Source organism: Gadus morhua, chromosome 21 (genome assembly GCF_902167405.1).
Source record: "Gadus morhua chromosome 21, gadMor3.0, whole genome shotgun sequence".
Classification (NCBI taxonomy): Eukaryota; Metazoa; Chordata; class Actinopteri; order Gadiformes; family Gadidae; genus Gadus; species Gadus morhua.
This window is the reverse complement of record NC_044068.1, coordinates 8,370,089-8,388,698: the sequence shown is the minus strand read 5'-3', so window position 1 is coordinate 8,388,698 and position 18,610 is coordinate 8,370,089. Positions and strand designations below refer to the sequence as shown.

Sequence of the window (18,610 nt, the reverse complement as noted above, 5' to 3'; positions counted from 1 at the left end):
CGTCGCAGTAAGTTTTTTTTTTTTTATCTTTTTGTAATCACATTCCAACGCCAACAGGGGAAACAGAAGAGGCAAACACTTCCCCCGGTGCACATGGAAACACCTCCTCATACACCTCCTTGCACGCACGCTCAGATGCATGGCCACCATGCACTCCACTCACGCACGCATGCAAGTGATAGGGTGGACAACTTAAAGCGCTGAGAGCGGATAACGCAAGTGTCAAAAAAACGAGCAGGAACAGAAATAAGAACAGCAGTGGGTTGCGTCTGGAACAAATGGGAAGAGTTTGGTATGAGATTGCAGAGCGGGTTCGGCCTTTGAGAAAATTGTTTTTCAGAAAGGTTTTTTTTACTGTTTTGTACCTCAGGCCGACGCTACCTCTCGCTTTGGTGCAACGTCTGAATGGCAGCCCTGCTGATTTACAAATTGCACTTAAGTACGTTGGTCCCCCCCCCCCCTAGGACCTGGGAGGTCCTGTATTGACGCTCGTCTCCCATTCATATCTCCTCGCCGACTGTGACGTTGAGTGACAGTGAATTATTATTGTGTGCTTTCTTTCCCTTTCCTTTTATTCTATCCCCCGTCATGTCATTGAAGAGCAGAGACAGCCTTGTTTGTTCGCATCCGGGGGCGCAAATCAAATCAATGTGGGCGCTGGAGACTATCACAGGGTCGTAGATTGTCTTGCACTGGGCCGCACTGGGGGACAACGTTGATTGGTTTGTTGAGTCCCTTGGGGGGGACAGAGTATGTTTCAGAGCATTGCCGCTATACCAGAGCACAGAGAACAGGAGGTGAATCGCGGAAGAGACAAGCGTATAGTTCCTGTAACGGCCTTTAGGTGGTTTACGGTACAGACTAGCATGTAGCTCCGGTATGAACTAGCATGCAATTCCTCTACCCCCTGCTCAGCGAAGGAGTTGCCAAGGTGGAATAGTTCTGCTTTAAAAGCAAAAGTAGTTCCTCTAAAGGCCTCTTGGTGGTTCACAGTAGAGACTAGCATGTAGTTCCTCTAAAGGCCTCTAGGTGGTTCACAGTAGAGACTAGGGGGTTCACAGTAGAGACTAGCATGTAGTTCCTCTAAAGGCCTCTAGGTGGTTCACAGTAGAGACTAGGGGGTTCACTGTAGAGACTAGCATGTAGTTCCTCTAAAGGCCTCTAAGTGGTTAACAGTAGAGACTACGGGGTTCACAGTAGAGACTAGCATGTAGTTCCTCTAAAGGCCTCTAGGTGGTTCACAGTAGAGACTAGGGGGTTCACAGTAGAGACTAGCATGTAGTTCCTCTAAAGGCCTCTAGGTGGTTCAGAGTAGAGACTAGGGGGTTCACAGTAGAGACTAGCATGTAGTTCCTCTAAAGGCCTCTAGGTGGTTCACAGAGACTAGGGGGTTCACAGTAGAGACTAGCATGTAGTTCCTCTAAAGGCCTCTAGGTGGTTCACAGTAGAGACTAACATGTAGTTTGCCACGAAAGGTGGTGGAAGAACGACCCGCCACAATTCTATGGGAAGACATATTATCTATTTTTTTAATGCATAGCCAAATCTGTCCATATTTCTTTACAATCGAAGCAAAATGCGCAGTTTCTTTGTTTGGCAGTTTCACCCAATAATCAATTCATAAATGACTGACAGTTATTCATAATCCATTACGATGACTCCTCAAGCATAAAGCATCCAAGATCTGGAACTAATCTAGACGTTTTGGATCATTGCGAGACAAACGCTTGCTCTTTTGGGCTTCATAAATGACGAGGCAGGCCTTGTAGCGGACATGTGTCATTATTGATTGCATGTCATCGACCAGAGACCCATGTGAACAGGTCGGAGAGGCAGCTGACCTTGGTGGAGGGAAGGACGGTGTCAGGAAGACAGGAGGAGAGAAGGGGAAAGAAAGGAGGATGGAAATGGATGGAGGAAGGAGCATAGGGAGGTGAGAGAGGATAATGACCGAATATGGAGCTGTTCAACTGGGCAATAAAAAGGCATGGGTCATGTGGGTCTAACGAGAAGAGAGGATCAGCTACATAACGACCTGAAAGATAGAGGGGGGTCAATGGTCGGCCAATCTATGATGGAAATAAGGAGGAAGAGATCATTAAGGTGTATTTTTAATTGGTTAGGGCGGTTTGTATTAAATTCGTGTCACCCGATGATGGGTCACTTACTGCATCTGGCAACCCAGCGGCACACACACACACACACACACACACACACACACACACACACACACACACACACACACACACACACACACACACACACACACACACACACACACACACACACACACACACACACACACACAAAATGTGCACACACCCCTAGTCTAGCATTCCTGCTTGACCGTGTCTCGGAGGCAGCAGGATTTTATTCCTTGTGTCAGTCGGCCTGACAGCTGAGCTGTAAATAGAAGTGACAGGGGGAGAGGGAGAGAGGGGGAGAGTGAGAGAGGGGGAGGGAAAGCGAGAGAGAGAGAGAGAGAGAGAGAGAGAGAGAGAGAGTGCGAGAGAGAGTAAGAGAGTGAGCGAGTGAGAGAGTGAGAGATAGAGAGTAAGAGAGAGAGAGTAAGAGAGTGAGTGAGAGTAAGAGAGTGAGTGAGAGTAAGAGAGAGAGAGAGAGAGAGAGAGAGAGAGAGAGAGAGAGAGAGAGAGAGAGAGAGAGAGAGTGAAAGAGTGAGAGTGAGAGAGATGAAGTGGGGTGAAGAAAGCCCCCCAGGAGGGAGATAACGTCTGTTTGTCCTCACCCGCTGGGTCGTGGCGGACGTTCTCCGAGTTTGCGTCTCCGAGGCTGATCGCTTTTTAGTTCCACACCGATTCAGAACCAACAAAAGCATGCGGCGTGTGAAGGCATGCCTTCCGTAAGCATGCAAAGGAAGGGGGGGGGGGAAGCTTTCAGGTGGGATCAGACCGCCCTGCCCTGAGTATTTTACCCTTCTCATCTGCCTTCACCTCACTGTGCTGTCCATACCGATTCGCCTGTTAAACAGCAGTGGCGGCCGCAACATCTTTCACACACTGCACCGCCTCCCCACCTACTCTCGATCCCCCCCATCCCCCCACCGAGCCAGCCAGCCACCTATTCACTCACTCACTCACCCTCGAACAAGCAACGCCCCCCCCCGCCCGCCCCCCTACCCCACCCATCCATCCATCCATCAGCCCATCGCTCACCCGCCTGCCCGGTTGCAGTTCCCACCTATCCGCCCGGCCACCCACTGGCCAATAAAGCTCATCTCTTAATAACAAGGCGCTGGTGGAGCGCCCCCCATACATCACACTCCCTTCTGTCACTGAAGGGCACGAGGTCTGGGGGACGCCCAACTTGCACCACATTTTGTGGATGTGTGGGAAAACATGTGTGTGTGTGTGTGTGTGTGTGTTTGTGTGTGTGTGTGGGGCAGGTGTGATTATGAGTGCCTGTGTTTGTGTGTTTTTTGTTTGTGTGTGTTTGTGTGGGTTTCTTTGTTTGTGTGTGTTTGTGTTTTTGCGTTTGTGCGTGTGTTTTTGCGTTTGTGTGCATGCGTGCGTGCGTGTGTTTTTGAGTGTGTACGCGTGTGCATGTGTGTGAGCGACTCAGATAAATGCTGCTTAACCCTCGGCACAAAAGTACAAAAAGCCCGTTATCAATTGACAGGCATTTAATACACCGCTAATGCCTGCAAAATGAACACAGACCTTTGTAATCCCATACAAACATAAATGTTGCGTGCCCATTGCCTTCTCCTCCATCATACGGTAGTACGCACTAATGTTATCACCAGCATCAGGCAGCAGAAGCCAGTTGGAGATCCCTCCACCTCCTGTGTTTGATTTGCTGTAGTTATAGTCTGTAATTTAGCTCTAACGATTCACGTGAGCCCCGTTTCCCTGAAAGATAGTTTGAATGTCTTTAATTGAGAAAACAAAAATAAATCCTTATTGAGTGTAATTCCCAATGTGTGTTTTTGGAATGGAATTAATGCCCGCATATCTCTGTTTAATTTTGATTTCCAAGGCGTTTGTTCAATGCCCAGATGCCTCGGGACGCACTCGGATTGACCCTCAACCAATCAGAGCAACAAACGTGTGGCACATCAGCAGCAGTCATCTTGGTTATATTTTAAAAATGACTCACAGGCACTGCCATAGGGCGCTGTTCTGTTCAGTCATCGCATTAAACCCTCCCCCTCCGCAATAAACGCTTCTGATTGGCCCGACCCGGTCCAGGTCAGTGTGAGGGGAGCATATGCCAGAGCAAATAAGACACGGCCCCCACAGATTCGCCTGGTTCCCAAGGAAGCAGAACTACAAACGCGCAATAACTCATTGAAGATATGAATAATATTCAGAAATATATTCAACATTCAAAAATTACTGAACGGAACTGAATAAATAAATATGTATTTCCGTGTAAACAGCTTTCGTACATGTTGACGCTAAATGAAATAAATGCTGTGAAATACGGCAGTGAAATGTTTTCTTCACAATACTTGCGTTGAATTCCCATCACGCCAGTACAATGTCTGCCACAATGACAATCTTCACAGTTGGGAGATGAAATACGAAAAAGAAACGAAAACAAATTAGCATTTATAAGTCGCATCTATATGCGTACACATTGCAAACAGTGGTAAATTATAGTGGCGACGTGGGGATTGAGCTGGCCCCGCACGGAATGGGGTTTGACTCGGCCGGGCCTTAATCATCGTGTCTGGGTTTGGGCGGTTAAAACTGTTGACGTCACCGCCGGCTCACTGCCCCATGTTATCCTGTGTGCGTGCGTGTGTGCGTGTGCGTGTGTGTGTGTGTGTGTGTGTGTGTGTGTGTCTATCTCTGCATGTGTGCATGTCTGAGCTTGTCTCTGCGTGTGTGTATACATCTGCTTGTGTTTGCATCCCTGCATGTGAGCGTTTGTGTGTGTGTGTGTGTGTGTGTGTGTGTGTGTGTGTGTGTGTGTGTGTGTGTGTGTGTGTGTGTATCTCTGCATGCAAGGGAGTGTGTGTGTGTGTGTGTATCTCTGCATGCAAGGGAGTGCATGCGTGTGTGTGTGTATCTCTGCATGCAAGTGTGCGTGTTTGTGTGTGTCTCTGCAAGTGTCTGTGTGTATGTATCTCTGCATGCATGTGTGTGTGTGTGTGTGTGAATACATCCACATATCTAAGAGTGCATCACAGGTCAACCTCTCCAAGGCCCCTTTGGCAAAAACAACTTCAAACAAATTCCAGTCCAGACCGCGCTTTCATCGCACGCTTGTCGACGCGTGTGTGTGTCAATACGTGTGTGTGAATGTGTGTGTGTGTGTGTCTGTTGGTTTGACGCGCACATGTGCTTGGGAAACGCAGCGCATGCTCCACCCGACAGGAGAGCGTGCGCTGTCAGACGTCTGCTTCCCGCCCTCCCTCCCCCTTGTCGTCGCTCTTCTCATGTTTGATCCTCCCCCTCCTCCCCCTCCTGCTCCCGCTCCCCCTCCACGCCCTCCCCCTCCTCCCCCTCCCCCTCCCCCTCCTCCTGCAGCCGTCTCCCGTCTCAGGGTGGAGTGCGTCCCTTCAGCTCACCACCTCTCGTTCACGTCTGCAGGCGCATATCTTCCACCGTGCCCATGGGGGGCACGCCCTTCACGACTCCGTCTCCCCTTTCTCCCCCTCAAGTGGGTCCTTCTCTCTCTCTCTCTTACTCTCTCTCCTCCCTCTCTCCATCTCTTCCTGGTCTCCCTCTCCTCCTGTTCTTGGGCTTACTCTCGCCCTTACCTTTTCTCTCTCCTTCCTTTTATCCTCCTTTTATCCTCCTCACCTCTTCTCATGCTCTCACTTTAATTCATTCTAATCCTCTCTTGTGCGTCCCCCTCTGCCTCCCTCCCTCCCTCCCTCCCTCCCCCCTCTCTCTCTCCCTCCCCCAATGTCTCTCTGCTGAACGCAGCTTCGTGTGTGCTGATCAGAGGCCGTCATTGGCATCACCGTTTGTGTACCGTGCCCGATCCATAAAGCATGCCAAAGCCTCCCCTTATCAGTTCAATCAGAAAACCGCTGGTGCAACGCCAACATGCAACATGCGAGAGTGCACGCACACACACACACACACAACACACATGCACGCACGCGCACAGACACACAAACATGCGTGCACACACACACATGGGCACACACACGCACACACACACACACGTGCGTTAACAAACACACGCGTGCGCGCACACACAAACACGTTTCCCATCGTCAACGCTTCATGTCCCTTTCCCAATTGGCTGACGCACACGCTCAAAAAGACTTTTGTGTGTGTGCGTGTGTGTGGTCGCTGTAATTGACAGCAGAGCGCAGTGTGAGCGAAAAAACAACAACCCTAAGTGGTCCGTAACGCGGGTAACAATCAACCGCGCACACGCCTCCACCTGGTGCGCAGCCTGTTTTCGAGAGGCCCTGGGATGGCTTTAACCTGCAAACAAGCACTTAAAGCGAACACACACCCTCACGCCCACAAACACACACACATACATTATCAACAAAGTCTAGCTCATAGTCGGTGCTGTGCGGGAGAGGGACTATAATCATTATAATAATATTTTTATTCTTATAGCGCTTTTGCAAACATTCTCCACAGAGTGCTTTGGAAACACCGCGAGCTAGTGGCCTACGTAGGCAGGATGAAGAACTGGGAGTGCCTGGTCACTGCTTATCAACGACAGGCTCTTTTGCCGTGTGTGTTTAATGTTCATACTGTCTCTGGGTGCATGCTGGAAAATGGGTGTTCCGGTGTGCGTGCCTATACTTGCACACGTGTATATATATATATATATATATATATATATATATATATATATATATATATATTTATATACGGCATACGTTTTGTGGGTGTGTAGCGCAACGTACCTGTTTGTGTCTGCCTGTGTGCCTGTACAGAGTTGTTTGTGTGTGTGTGCATGTGTGGCTAAACACAGGTGCCTGTGTGTGTGTGTGTGTGTGTGTGTGTGTGTGTGTGTGTGTGTGTGTGTGTGTGTGTGTGTGTGTGTGTGTGTGTGTGTGTCTGTGTGTGTGTCTGTGTGTGCGTGTGCGTGCGTGCAGTGTTGTGTTGCGCTGACAGCCCCGGCTGGGCGGCTTCTCTCCGCCCCTTACCTGACTCCGTCATTAGTCCCGCTGGCGTTGACCCCTGAGCCCGACCCCACCCCACACCCCCGACACACAGCCTGCTCCCTCCCAGCTGTCCCATACATCTTCCCCAGGTGTGGGGGGGGGGGGGGGTGGGGGTGGAGAGCCAGAGGAGGCGAGGGAGTCCAGGGAGCGAGGAGAGATTTATGGGGTTTGCGTGGGGGAAGGAGTGAGGGGGGGAAGGAGTGAGGGGGGGAGGGAGGTAGGGAGGGAGGGAGGGAGGGAGGGAGGGAGGGATTGGGGGAGAGTGTGAGCGAAAGTGAGCCAGTGAAAGCAGAATGGAAGGCTGGTGAGGTGGCACGAGATTGACACTCACAAGGAGAGAGAGAGAGAGAGAGAGAGAGAGAGAGAGAGAGAGAGAGAGAGAGAGAGAGAGAGAGAGAGAGAGAGAGAGAGAGAGAGAGAGAGAGAGAGAGAGAGAGAGAGGCAGAGAGAGAGAGAGAGAGAGAGAGAGAGAGAGAGAGAGAGAGAGAGAGAGAGAGAGAGAGAGAGAGAGAGAGAGAGGAGAGAGAGAGAGGTAGAGAGAGAGAGAGAGAGAGAGAGAGAGAGAGAGAGAGACAGAGGCAGAGAGAGAGAGAGAGAGAGAGAGAGAGAGAGAGAGAGAGAGAGAGAGAGAGAGAGAGAGAGAGAGAGAGAGAGAGAGAGAGAGGTAGAGAGAGACAGAGACAGAGACAGAGAGAGAGAGAGAGAGAGAGAGAGAGAGAGAGAGAGACAGAGACAGAGACAGAGACAGAGACAGAGGCAGAGAGAGAGAGACAGAGACAGAGAGAGAAAGAGACAGAGACAGAGAGAGAGAGAGAGAGAGAGAGAGAGAGAGAGAGAGAGAGAGAGAGAGAGAGAGAGAGAGAGAGGTAGAGAGAGACAGAGACAGAGACAGAGACAGAGAGAGAGAGAGAGAGAGAGAGAGAGAGAGAGAGAGAGAGAGAGAGAGAGAGAGAGAGAGACAGAGGCAGAGAGAGCGAGAGCGAGGGAGAGAGAGAGGGAGTGACAGAGAGAGCGAGAGGGAGAGAGAGAGAGAGAGAGAGAGAGAGAGAGAGAGAGAGAGAGAGAGAGAGAGAGAGAGAGAGAGAGAGAGAGAGAGAGAGAGAGCCCAATAAGAAGAACAATCAGAAATGGAGGAGGGAGGTAGCAAGAGGGAGGAAAGATGAGAGGAAGATGGTGGTGGAGGGATAGCAGGACCGACTGATAGGAGGGGAGGAGCAGAGCCTTTTGTGTCTCGTGGAGAGCAGGAGGTGCTGATGTTGCCCTAACAAAACCTGACCACTGTGGAATGTCCTTCGCTCCTCCAGGTCGTAATGAAATGAAATGCATTCAATTTTCCCCCGGCGCGAAAAAACCAACACGCAATTGGTATTTTTTGTTGTTCTTCTCATATTTCTCTTTCAGATCCTGCTTTCTTCCAGCTCCCCCCTTGACCCCATCCAACCTGGCATCCACGGGGCACCGTGCCATCTTCAGCAGAAGGTCGTCGTCTAAATTGCTATTTTTTTTTTCTTTTTTTTATAAGGCTATGAATAATCTAATGGATGAATGTTTAAATAATAAAAAAGTGCTACGGCCGGAATAAAGTATCTCCCTTTCATCCGAGGGCTATCCTGCCAAAAAAACTCATATAAAATAATGAAATGACAAAGAACAGAGAAAATAGGCCCAACTAAAGATAAAAGCGTGGCTTATTTTATCTGTGCTACAACGGCTTATTTCAGCGGCATCCGATTTGAGACAAATGGATCGAGACAAAACAAAACCCTCACGGCTAAGGACAGACAATGAAAATAACACAACTTCATCTCCTGACACATTTAAATTTCATTTCAGTGTGCGTGTGTGTGTGTGTGTGTGTGTGTGTGTGTGTGTGTGTGTGTGTGTGTGTGTTTATGTGTGCGTGTGTGTTTATGTGTGTGTGTGGGGGGAGTTTGCGTGCCTCTGTGTACTTGAACCAATGATCCGAAAAAGGGAGTAAACAGAAAAGTTTTGTTCCCTCGCAATTCATCAAAACTCAAACCAAAGTGACTGACGTGGATCGTGAACCGCAACGGACGTGCAGAACTCTCAATCACTTGATATAAATGACAATAATCAAGAGGGAGCGTCGGGCGAGAAACCGAGAGCGAAAGCAACACCGAGAGAGAGAGAGAGAGAGAGAGAGAGAGAGAGAGAGAGAGAGAGAGAGAGAGAGAGAGAGAGAGAGAGAGAGAGAGAGAGAGAGAGAGAGAGAGAGAGAGAGAGAGAGAGAGAGAGAGAGAACAAAGTGAGTGGAAAGAAGGAAGGAAGGAAGAGAGAGAAAGAGAGTGAGAGATTGAGACAGATGGAGAGACAGATAGCATCAGAGAGAGAGCAGAGAGGTATTGTACCCAGACACCAAGCCAGTCAACTGCCTACTGTCACTTTAATGAGCGTCTGAGTGTTCACTGTATCAGGTTGAATCGTGTGCTGTTTGCCGCCAAGCCACGGAAAAACACCAGAGAGGTGAAGGTGTTCATTAGCGCAGCAGGGCAACCGGGCACATGTACATGTGCATAAAACACTAGGTTAAACCTCTGGAGACAGCACACACAAACACTAGCCTGGCTCCGCCCACCTAAGTACTTCCGCTCAATTTAAATTTCCCTTCAGTACTCCGTCTGGGTCTGTGAAGTGTTAGTGGGTGTTCTCCGTCCAAATTTTCTGCGTCCAATCAGCGAACAGAGGGAGCGGCAACAATGACGTTAAAGTCAGCTCTCGTTGATCTTCGCGCACGGTGTTTGGCTTGTTTACAGCCTGCGCGCAACGTGATTCCCGGCCAAACGTTAGCGATTGGTTATGGCAGATCCAGAGTGGCACTGGGCAGATCCAATAGTTTTAAACTTCAATGGACACCCGCCTTCAAGTGAGTTAACGTTTGTCAATTGTGTAGGTCCAGACTCTCTGTGCAAATTAAATGAAGCACGAGAGTCTGGTAGGACCAGGGTACGCAAACACACGCACCCAGGCAAACACAAACACACACAGACTTGCATCGAACCATACATAGACACACATATCGACAGTGTCACACACAGGGACAAATGCAGGCACAGAAGAGACTGACACATTTACACACAAACACACACCCTTGCATCGACACACACAAAGGCACCCGAGAAAATCACACACACACACACATACAAACACAGGCACAGATGAGATTAAAACACACACAGCCTCACATCGACACAGATACACAAACACAGACACACACACACACACACACACACACATATATAGGGCACTATCATGGGGAGAGGCTTATTTTCGCTCCCTTGATGCAAACTTGAAACTTTCTATTAACCATCTCTTCCGTTGACCTACATTCCCACCTGTACACCTTTTCTCTGTGCCTAAGCTGCACAACAGTGTGCTGCTCTACAGATCACGGGGAAATGTACTCCCGCCTAAGTGCTTCCTGCGATATTTACCTCAGTATCTTCCTTTCCAATTCCTTGCTTTGTTCAATCCCCCCACTCTCTCTCCCTCTCTCTCCCTCGCTCCAACTTCCTACCCACTGATAGCAAATTATTTCCATAACTCCCATTCACACACACACACACACACACACAGTTCGGTGTATCTCAGGTGTGTTGGTTTGTGTGTGTTGGTGTGTGTGTGTGCGCGTGTGTGTGTGTGTGTGTGTGTGTGTGTGTGTGTGTGTGTGTGTGTGTGTGTGTGTGTGTGTGTGTGTGTGCAAAGAGATAGGAGGAGGCGGCGGCTTCATTAAAAGCTCAGCTCCGTCACTTTGATAGAGAGTCCAGGCCTCGGAAGGTCCCGATGGTTCAGAGAGCACCATTTTGTGGCTTTTACTTATCGGATCTGGGTGGTGGGTGGGGGGGGGGGGGGGGGGGATGTAGTTAAAAGCCAACTCCAGGATACACTGGCTGCCGCTGTTGCTTCTACTGCTACCTGCACCCCGGAGAGCAAACTCTGTTCTGCTGCCGGACAATAGACCAGATGATAACGATGATGAAGACCACGGCGGTCCTTAAGACCAGAAATCCCTCGCTCTCCTCTTGGGGTGAAGAGCGTAAAAAGCAGGAGGAGAGAAAGGGTCTGTGATTGGTTGTCAAGCTAGACGCTGAAAGACGGCCCGCGGGGTCTGCGTGTCCTCGCATAAATCACGAGCGGTGTTGTCTAGCGCTTCTCTGCTTGCTGCCTTATTATTCTTTTTTTATTGTTGACCAGCAACCGACTCCCCCCCCCCCCACTCTTCATCCTATAACCGTCTTTACAAATGTTTATCCTATTCCCTTCAATCTTCCAGTTTATCCCCGAAACACGGGAAACAGAGACGCACACAAACAGACACACGAGCAAACAAACAAAAGGAGTTTGGATTTCCCTTTTTCTGCTTGAAAGATCGTATTCAGGGAAACGCTTAGGACAGCAGAACTTGCGGAAATGAAACTCGGGGACGAAAAAAAAGGAAAGAGAAAAAGGGTCCGTCTCGCCCGGTCATTTATCATTTAGTCACATACTCATTTTTATAATCTTGTATTTCAGAGACAGAAGCCCCCCTCCAGGGATGGGGTAATTTCCCTGGCAATCTCCCTTGTTTCCTCAGCCCTTTAACCACTCACATACAAGTGTAAATATATTTCAAACCGTTGGCAGCCACGGGTCGATTGCACCACCGGTATTAATAAATGTTGCATTGCAAATTCCAATGAAAGAACTAAAGACACACAAAATAAAGCTGTGTGTTGCCTTGCTGGATATGATTCATGCTACTAGGGCTGGATAGTCTAGTGTGGCGCAGAGGGAAGGGGTAGTGTAGGATAGTTAAGTTCTGTGTCCGACTTCCAGCCGGAGCGTTCTGGGTTCTGGATACTTCACTGGGAATCGCGCGTGCGTGTGTGTGCGCCCGCGTGCGTGTATGTGTATGTGTGTGTGTGTGTGTGTGTGTGTGTGTGTGTGTGTGTGTGTGTGTGTGTGTGTGTGTGTGTGTGTGTGTATGCTCCGCCCACCTCGCTCATGCTGTTGATCTGGTCCCGGGTGAGCAGCAGCAGCCTCGCGTCGCCGCTCTCCGCCATGAGCTTGAGGGCGGGCTGCTGGAGGCCCGTCTGGCCCTGGAGCTCCGCCGCCATGTGGCCCACGCACTGGGGAGGGGCGGAGGCGGGGTGCGGGGTGGAGGGGTGGAGGAGACAGAGGGGATGGAGGGGACACAGGGGTGGAGGGTAGGACGGGGGGGAGAGGTCGGAGGAGAGAGAGGGGACAGAGAGGTGGAGGGTAGGACGGGGGAGAGGACAGTGGAGACCGAGGGGACGGAGGAGACGGGACAGAGGGGTGTGAGGAGACGGAGGGGTGGAGGGGGTGGGGGGGACAGTGGGGACGGGGGAGGGGGGATGATATGGAGGGGGACAGAGGAGATGGAGGGGATGGGGGAGATTGGGGGGGGGGGGGGGGGGGGGCATTTCGAGAAGAAGACAAAAGACGTTGAAAGAGTTAAAAAAAGAAAGTAGTGGAAGCCAGAACAATAGGGGGGGGAGAGGGGGGGAGGAGGGGGAGAGTGAGCAAAGAAGCAAAGAACAGTCAGTGAAGGTTAATCTTGCTTTAAGGAGGGTCGATGGTGCACGTGTATACACACACACACACACATACATACGACGGTATACATTGACACACAAACGGGCAACATACACACACACACCCTTTGTTGTCGGGCGCACTACTACACTGTGATACATGGACACAGTAACACAATTCCCCCACTCCCGCATGCTTCGAAGGGCTTCATTGCCTCGGATTAAAATTCAAGCCGTTCAGGCCAGAGTAAAAGCCACCGCGAACGCCACCTCCCTCCCCTCGCCCCCCCCCCGCGCCTACCTCACCCCTTGCCCCCCAAACACCCACCCTCAACCCCCACCCCCCCCCTCCACTCCAATATTAGACAGCCACACAGAGACAGCCCTATTCACGCTGAATCGCATTAGCGCTAAACTAATATCCCAGTCAGCCGACGCGAGACACACAGAACGGCATCGGGGCTTACCACTTATAGCGCCTCGGCGCGGCATGAATAGCATTAGGTATCAAAGCGCGGTGAGCGTCTATAGTACATCGCTGGAGGCGTTGAGCTGATGCAAACTCATTTCTGTGGGTTACAAGCTTAATAGCTTCGGGTTTTCCGTATTGGATACGGGCCGGGTGGCAAGAGGGGGGCTCCGGGCTGAGGTGATATTGAAATGCGGACAGGTAACGTCTGGAATATTTGGGGGAAAAGAAATGGAATTATAATAAAAAAGTAATAGAGCAGTAGCTGGGGCTGGCATTGACTTCAAGCGACATCTCATTGGCTGTGGAATATCCATATTCATTCGCCACCTTCACACTGCTCAGCGTGACTTTGTTTCAACTCGACACATTAGCATTCCCCTCAAGCGAGTAGTTCCAGATTTTAACACCCGTTTTTTCATTTCCTCACTAACTTTAAGGTTCTCTTAAAATACAGTGTAGCAAAAAACGTCACTACTTTTGCCCCATATTTCATATTGTTTTCAAATTTTGGACGCATTATGGAAACCCGCCGAGATTACTTTTTACACCATTCATTGCGCATGATTAAGTTGGAAGACTAGGCTCAGACGTCAAACCATGTGGAGAATGTATAAAGTACAGTTTAAACCCTAGCTCGCACGCAGACCTCAAAGAATGGAATGGAGCCGACATACTCAGACAGGCACACACAAACACACACAGGGACACACACATAGCAACGCATGCACACTCACGCACACCTAGACACACCGGCTCATACACACACACACTCACCTAAACACACACACACACACACACACAGCATCCCATGCACACTCACACACACCTGCTCACTCACACACACACACACACACATAGCAACGCATGCACACTCACACACACACATAGCAACGCATGCACACACACACACACACACACACACACACACACACACACACACACACACACACACACACACACACACACACACACACACACACACACACACTCACCGAAACACACACACACGTGGGCAGTACCTGTGCGGGCAGCTTGTGCTTGGTCCTGTAGAGGGATCGGACCATGGACAGGACCTCCTGACCCAGGTCCACCTGCACCTCCGGGCTCTGGGACAGCGCCAGCAGTGCCGAGCTCAGGACCACCCAGGGGTTACGCTCCGTTCCCACCCTGTGGACGCAGGGGGCTGGCATGAGGGTCTGTGTGTCTGGTATGGTAGGTGTGTGAGTGTGTGTGTGTGTGTGTGTGTGTATGTGTGTCTGTGTGTGTGTGTGTGTGTGTGTGTGTGTGTGGGGGGGTTTGTGGTTGTGAATGTGCTTGAGTCTTTGCGTAAAGACTCGATGGAAAACGAATTGGAGATCACAATCGGGATGCTCTTTTCAGTTTCTGTATATGCATGGCACATACCCATAACGGCGGCGTGATTGCCTTGCAATCGTGGGTTTGCAATCCAAATCTCCACTTGATAAATCTGCATTTAATAGATGTAGGTGAACCTACAACTCTCCAAGAACATAATACTGGAAACAGCTTAGCAACAGAAGAAGTCAATAGAAAGTGGGACTTTTCATTACACAACAGATGCATGAGCTTCATCTCAGGCTGGGACTCTCGAGACTGAATATTTCATTAGATGTACCCCCAGCTCTCGACCCATACTAATTGTGTGGCACTCCTAAACTCCCCCCAAAACATGGTTATTTTTATCCTACCGCAAACACACAGACACAAGGCAAGGACCAGAGATGAAGTGTTGACATTCAAAAAACAAACACCCTGTACAGATAAGGTACACAGGAAATTGCCTTCTGGCTGTCAAAAAAAAAAAAGGCGGAGAGAACAGGCGGAGAGAACACGAAGATCACAAAATAGGAGTCGCCCCGTACCCCGTTACAAGGAGCAGAAGCACTTAGGAGATACCAGAGCAGGAGGGATTGTTTTTTAGGTCGGCGCACTTCAAGCAGATGCAGGCCGGGTTTGACAAGGGAACGTGTAGAGGCGCCGTTTGCCTATAAACGCATGGAGTTAATATTAAACAGCTAAGTGATGGATATTAGCCCCCTCTCTCAGCTAGGACACAGCTGCCAGCGGTGACTTGTGAGAGTTGGCTCCTACCGTTCCCCTAAGAGCCTATCTTAGGCTTCTCGCGAAAGATTAGGCCCCAACGAAGGCCAGAGAAGCAGTGAGAACACAATGGGTCTTTATTAATTCATGCTAATGAATCCTGCATGCAAACTGTAATTAATCTGTCAGGGAAAAACCAAAACAACAAGCCCCAAAAAAAGCTAATTGGGATGAGGTCGAAGGACCTGGGGAAATAGTTGACCGAATTTGGCTTCAATCCTTTTTTTCAGGAAACCTTGATAATTAGTTCTTGTGTTTTGAAAGGGAAGGCACTACAAGGCAAACTGCCCTTTTGAAATGTTTAGTTTAATTATGTCTCTGCTCTCCTTTAAAGGGTCTGACCGGAGACTGAGCCGATAAGGCAATAGACCACCAAAGTGTAAAGTACATTTCCAGCCCGAATGAAAGATGCCAAATCCATCACTGGCCAGTCTAATAGAAAATCCACAGGGGCATAAAATAATTGCCTAAAACTATACTTAAAATATTCAACACTGTCTATGCCGCTTAAAATATTTAGTTTTAATAGGATTTTTTTTAATTTATTACTAAAGCAAGGAACATTTCGCAAGTTTCAATCGAAGATAGATGAAAATCTCTAGGATTTGTTGGCATAAAACTTTGGGCAGACTTTGAGGCCTCCTAGTTTTATGTGGCTGGTTGATAGGAAATGTAATGTGATGTAAAATAGAAGATGTTTACCCTGTGGTGCATCAGTAATTAATTAGGTAAGACAGAATAATTTATAAACACAATGCAATCAACTGGAATAGACCAGTAAGCTTCTGTATGGAGGAAATGTGGACGTGGTTTGTGTTGACGCAGACCCTGATCTTTCACACCGCTGAACAACACGACGACAAACCGACTCCACGGGTTCTGGTCACATGATCAAAAGCACATTAGCAGCTGTCTTCTCTGTGTGAGTAGAGTGGATTATTCTCCCCTTCTAATCCAATTCTTCCTATTCACTATAATAAGCTCTCAATGTGTCCAAGAGAAGGATGTTAAACATAAAATCCAGATTTCATTGCGTCTGCTTTTACCCCGATCCCTTTGCCAACCAACACAGAGGCTCTGTTAAGATACAAGGGAGATATCCCTTGAATTAGGCTCCGCCCATCTCTGGCGCAATGTGTTGCTAAGGGGCTAGCACTACTGACTCATTAGTCGTCCGTTTCAAACACAATCAATGGAACGCTGGATCATCATCACAAGCTATGAGTTCAGACCAAAGCAGCCGACAAAAGAGTGTGACGTCTTTATCCTTGAGAATCACGTGACGTTCTTTTACAAGCTAATAGGTTATCAGTTCAACCGTTTGAAAGGCATTTCAATGATTGTAAAGCCTGTTATCTAACTGACTCCGAGCCGAAAAGCGCTAAAGCCGTTACCCAACGTCCACAGCCTACCTAAGCCTCATTGAGCAAGGTGTACCTAAGTCCCTCCCTGCCCCTCAAAAAGACCTAGATTCACTGTATGCAGCTTTGGGTAAAAGCTGCTAAAAGTCTGCTAGATGACTGAGTACTAAGTAGCACATACATACAGCGATTGTGCCAAGTGGAGAGGTGGACAAGGAAGAAGCAGCAGTAGCAGCAAAGGCCAGATGGGGGGTGTGGGAGGTTAATCTGACGTGTCCTCTTTACCCACAACTTGGGACTTAAGTCTGCCGGCAGCTCGGACACGCTCCACCACCCCCGGACTAGAGTGTCATGTCCCCGCTTGCAACCTCGTCCTCATCTGTGATACCAGGGGCATATGGGAGCAGGGAGGTGTCCATTTTAGGGCTGCTTGCCTCCCCCATCTGTCTCATCAGTGGGGTAGGGAGGGGGGAGGAGGAGGGGGGCCTGCGACTTCGCTGCGTTTCGTGCAAGAGCCAAATCTGCCTTAAAAGTCAGGCGTGAGTCATCGACCAGGCACGTCACGACTTCAGCTCTCGAGGTTGTGATGTTTAGCAGGGAAGTGTTCTGAAGGGGGCAAACAACAACGACAACACACAGCCAGACGCACACGCATGCACGCAGGCGAGTGACACTCGGCGTGCGCACAGTACACACGCTCACAAAACACACAAATAAACAGTGTGAAGGGCCCCACGCGAGAAGGCACTCTGAGGCTTAAGAGGGTATCTCTTAAGGCTACGGTAACACAGTGGCTCTTCGGGAGGCCGGGCGGGCGTCATCCCCGCCTTACGCGCGTCAACAATGTGGATTACCTCAGCCGAGGCGCCGCCGTATGACTTTTATTTAACCTGTGCTCACCTCTAGCCGCTGATCCCATTAGCATTGTGCTGCGATGGCTTTAGCATAATGCAGCAGATAAAAAAGGCGGAGTGGGGCGGATTGTACACGGATCTGAATGAATATTAAGCAAGCAAGCAAGCAAGCAAGCAAGCAAACTCTCTCTCTCTCTCTCTCTCTCTCTCTCTCTCTCTCTCTCTCTCTCTCTCTCTCTCTCTCTCTCTCTCTCTCTCTCTCTCTCTCTCTCTCTCTCTCTCTCTCTCTCTCTCTCTCTCTCTCTCTCTCTCTCTGCCCTTTCATGCGCGTTAAAGCAGGATGCAGCAAAATTAGGCGTGATGCAGCAAAACGATTTGGAACAGTTTGAGGTTTTGAATGAGTGTACCACAATATGCTCATGCACGCACATACCCACCCACACACACAAACATGCACATGCGTACAAACACAAACACACACAAAAAGGAAAAATAATCAACCTGAACGTGTGCTTCTAAAAGCAAAAGCTTTTAGAAGTTTTGACAAATTTTAGCCTTTCTGGTGCGTAAATAGCAGAAACAATTAGGAGTCGAAATTAGGAACAATTTGAAAACGCCTTTGCCTTGCAAGTGTTAATGGCTCTGATGTTATTACCTTCGCTCTAGTGCGAGTCAAAAAATGAAATGGTGAACATGGAGAGGCACTGCGTTGGTTTTTAAATATCCTAATCCCTTCCTCCCTCTCCGCTGTTGGCTGTTGAAAGAAAGAGGGGGGGGGAGCATGCACTGGCCCAGCAATGACTCCAGCGGCAATCATAAAAGCACACGCGTGCACGCGCGCTTGTGCACGCTCAATCTCTTTCAACTCACCAGATTACACCATCCGTCTTCTTCCATTCTCTTGTCTCATCCACCACTCTAAAGAAGAGGGGGGGCTACTTCGCTCTTCCGATTGATGAAATGTCTGGTGGTTTATCTGCTCGGTTTTCTGTTTTTCTGCCGTTCTTTTATTTATTTTTTGACGATAGCATTAGCATTCGGCCCATCGTCTCCCAAGAAACCCATACGCCGAGCGCTCGGCACCTTCCTCCACCCTTTGGACCCCGTCATAGCCTACGCGAGCCACATTTAAACGTCTATTT

At 49.4% G+C, this 18,610-nt stretch overlaps 1 protein-coding gene across 1 annotated transcript in view; it reads right to left on the bottom strand.

Moving 5' to 3' along the window:
* nbas (NBAS subunit of NRZ tethering complex) overlaps positions 1 to 18,610 on the bottom strand; it is a 155,888-nt gene that overhangs the window by 3,235 nt on the left and 134,043 nt on the right. The window contains exons 51-52 of the mRNA XM_030344571.1: positions 14,152 to 14,299; positions 12,103 to 12,234 (exon numbers count right to left, since the gene is read on the bottom strand). Coding sequence (XP_030200431.1) covers positions 12,103 to 12,234; positions 14,152 to 14,299 — 280 coding nt within the window. The remainder of the gene's footprint in view (positions 1 to 12,102; positions 12,235 to 14,151; positions 14,300 to 18,610) is intronic.